Source organism: Musca vetustissima, unplaced genomic scaffold (genome assembly GCF_032173495.1).
Source record: "Musca vetustissima isolate MV318-11 ecotype Yass unplaced genomic scaffold, APGP_CSIRO_Mvet_v1 utg17733, whole genome shotgun sequence".
NCBI lineage: Eukaryota > Metazoa > Arthropoda > Insecta > Diptera > Muscidae > Musca > Musca vetustissima.
The window spans coordinates 100,405-104,317 of NW_026879553.1; the positions used below are offsets into that span (position 1 = coordinate 100,405).

The following is a 3,913-nucleotide window of genomic DNA, read 5'->3' on the forward strand; positions in this document are numbered from 1 at the left end:
AAAATATCAATTTAAAAATCCACTTTTATAGAGGGACTAGCCTATAAAAATATCAATTGAAAAATCCACTTGTATACAGGGATTAGTCTATAAAAAATATCAATTTAGAGGGAATATACTATCAAAAATATCAATTTTAAAATTGAATTTTAAAGAGGAACTGTACTATAAAAATATCAATTTAAAAATCCACTTTTATAGAGGAACAATTCTATAAAAAATATCAATTTAAAAATCAACGTTTATAGAGGACTAGACCATAAAAAGGTAAATTTAAATCCCCATTTTGTAGAGGGACGATACTATAAAAAATATCAATTTAAAAATATACTTTTATAGAGGGACTAACCTATAAAAAATAAAAAATACACTTTTATAGAGGAACTATGCTATAAAAATATCAATTTAAAAATCCACGTTTATAGAGGGACTAGCCTATAAAAATACTAGCACTATTCTAAAACAATTTACAAAAGTATATTTGTAAATGATGTTGTCATAATAATAAAAATATTAAATAAAATAAAACATACAATTAAAAATATATTCTCGTTTATTATAATTTGTTTTCTTTTTTGTTTAATACTTAATAATTAAAACACATAAAAATTAAAAATATATATATTATATATGAGTAAATTCATAATAAACATTATTAGGTTCTCTTTCGATTTGCAATTTTTTTGTTTTGTTTTGATGGTGATGTTTTCGTTTATTTTTTTATTTTGTTTTTGCAACTAAAACTTAATCTATGGTATACATTTTGTTTGTTTGTTTTGTATGTGCATATACTAGTATAAATAATTATATGTCGCGTATGTGTAGGTATGTATGTTTGTAAATAAAATAATAAAAAAATAGTATGTTGTGTATGTGCTAGATTTCATGATTGGCCAAAAAAAGAGCACCAGCTCTTTTTTATATCTATTTTTATGTTATTTTGTAGTTATGATCTCATTAATGTGTAATTAAAAAATAAAATGATTTCAAATCACATTTTTAGTTATTTCACTGCTCCTTCTCCTCTCCCTTTCCCCTCCTCTTCCCCTTTTTTATTTGTTTACAATTCCTCAAAGAAGGCCACACGTGCTTTGGTCGAACCAGATTTTAATTTTTTCAATGTTGAATATTTTGTTTCGCCCGCCTTGAGTTGGGCCTCACTGAGTATATCCAAATTCGTTTGATTTTCCTCAATTTTCAGCAGCTCAATTTCGGAGCGCAGTGTTTGCAATTGATTTTGCACCTGTTTGTGTTTCTTTAGATACTCTAAACGGCTGCGTTCAATTTCATTGGTGATCTGTTCCATTTCGCTGTCGGTTAAAATGAATTCTTTGGTTTCAAATTCATTTTCCGAATCCTCATCGCGAGGTTCATCCAGCTGGCGCTGTTGCTCATGCAAATGATGGTGATGTTGATGATCCTCATCATTTAGATCATTGGTTGTTAAATCAACGGCAGCGGTGGAAGATTCATTAATGTCCGCCGTTGAACTGCTATTCGTCAGCGAGGGTGTACTAACGGAGGCGGTAATATTATTGGAAGAACTTGATGACGAGTTAACGGTAATTGTCGGCGGCAGCATACTATCTTGGGAATTTTTACGTCCCCGATTTAAAAAGTTCAGCAAACGGGCTGTTGCCTCCCGTTCGGCTAATTTGGCACATATCAATTCTTTGCGTAATTTTTCCGCCTCAGCTTCCCGTTTATCCTTTTCCATTGTTAGCTGATGAACGAAAAAATCCGCTTCCCTTATTTTCTTTTCCAAATCCATTTTTTCCCTTTCGATTTTCATTTGTCGTTCGCGCAGCCGATCCATTTCACTTTTAAAATGATTCGCTTTACATTCGGTCAACTGCATTTGTTCTTCGTTGACGCGACTCTTTTCGAAATACAGCTCTTTAGTTTCTTCGGAACGTCGTAGAGCATCGCTGGCGCAACGCATTTCCTCTTGCAGCCGCTCCAACTGGGCCTCTAACATATAGCGTTCCTGTTCGGCACGTTCACGCAGTTTCTTTTCGCGTAGGAATTTTTTTCGTTCCATTTGCCGGCGTTGTTTTTCCTCCTTTGCTTGGGCTTTCATTTGTTGTATTTCCATGGTGTCGGGTTTGCGACGTCGCATATATAGGTCGTGATTGCCTTTGCAGAGGTCTAGAATCTGCAAAAAATAAAATAATGAGAGGAAATTTATTTTAAAATCCTTAAAAATCATTCAATTAGAAATTCACTTTTATAGAGGGACAAGCCTACAAAAAAAAAAAAATAATTAAAAAATCCCCATTTATAGAGGGACTAACTAACCTATAAAAAATATCAATTTAAAAATCCACGTTAATAGAGGGACTAACCTCTAAAAAATATCAATTTAAAAATCGTCTTTTATAGAGGGACGATACTGCAAAAAATTGCAATTTAAAAATCGTCTTTTATAGAGGGATAATACTGCAAAAAATTGCAATTTAAAAATCTATTTTTTAGATGGGTTATACTATAAAAAATATCAATTTAAAAATACGATGCGATTGAATCGGTTGGGATTTTCCCTTTTTGCCAATCAACACCAAGTTTCTTTTTTTTTGCTATTTCCTTTCCTACTATTTTTCGCTGAAATCATTGACCTAGCTTTATTTTATGAGCATTGATTTGGTGCAGTGTCATTTGGTGTGTATGCGCGTGAAACTAACAAAAAGTTAATAAGTCAATTAAACGCTGATGACCTTGAAATGAGATAGTGATAAAGCATAAAAAGTAGTTCACATTATTTGAAACTAGAAAAAAAAAACAAAGAAGTTTTAAATATAAAATTTTAAACACGTTTTGTATTGAAATGAAAAACCTAATAAACACTTTTAAATAAATTGCTTGGTCCCTTCTCCTAAAGAATTATGGGGATTCATATGTAATTTCTACCTTTATGTGTATCTCTTTCTTACCATTTTATTAATATGCAAATCCTGTGAATAAAATATGAAACTGGAAACCTTGGCATCCACCAAACGTATGGTAAATTTTTTATCATCAAAACTAACATGGCGAATTTCATTCCATTGAAATGTTGTTTTCGGTGTTAATTTATTGTGATAATCGTAGATATTTAAACCCACTGCTGTTACACCCAGCCACAGCTTGGTTTTGTTCTTATTCTGCAAGAAAAAAAAAATAAATTTAAAAATCTAAAAAAAAATAAAATAAAACCACCTTACCGTAATAGGAAAATAATTAACACCATACATATCTAGATCTTGTGCTATTTTTAAATATTCCATTTCAACTTCATCGCGTGTCATTGGTTCATGGTCCATATACCTTTTTAGACGAAAAAAAAAAATATTTTATAAAAATTTGTTTTCCAATCACTCATTATTACCCACCATGTCTTAATGCGTTCCTCCCACATTTTTGGTGTCATTTGATATTGATCGGTGACCCCCTTTGGCAACAAATCCATACCCTGCAATTTACCATCCTGATATGTTTCAGCATCATATGGCCCGTATTGTACATGCACAGCATAGGAGGCCAACAGAACCGAGGCCTCGGGACGACAATAAATATCCATTGATAAAATACTTTGTTTAACTTGCAGGAAAAATAAATGCTGTGTGATCTCCTGTATCAGCTCTTCGCTAACATTTTCCGGAAAATATTTTGCATAGAAACTGAAAACATAAAAACCATTTGGTTGCTGTTTGATACGTTGATCTTTAACCTTCTTTTCCATTTTCAGCCAGGTGACATTATCCCGGGTATCGACATACTGCAAACCGAAATACCAATATTCTCTCAGACCAATTGTTCGACACACCAGATCAAAAAGATCCTGGCCACTGGCATTTTTCTCCAATTCAAATTCCAATTCCGAGTCGAATGTTATCACCTTGACGGGGAAGACTTTTTTGCTGCGAAACGCCCGCAT

The 3,913-nt window shown here is 32.4% G+C and overlaps 1 protein-coding gene across 1 annotated transcript; it reads right to left on the reverse strand.

Annotated features, from left to right (window-relative positions):
- Nucleotides 1–1,059: 1,059 nt before the first annotated feature.
- Nucleotides 1,060–3,913, reverse strand: LOC133324462 (moesin/ezrin/radixin homolog 2). Its single transcript, XM_061533296.1, has 4 exons — nucleotides 3,369–3,913; nucleotides 3,201–3,303; nucleotides 2,931–3,140; nucleotides 1,060–2,155 (listed from the first exon to the last, which is right to left on the reverse strand). Exons 1-4 carry the CDS (start codon nucleotides 3,911–3,913, stop codon nucleotides 1,061–1,063), a joined length of 1,953 nt encoding a protein of 650 aa, XP_061389280.1. The 3' UTR covers nucleotide 1,060.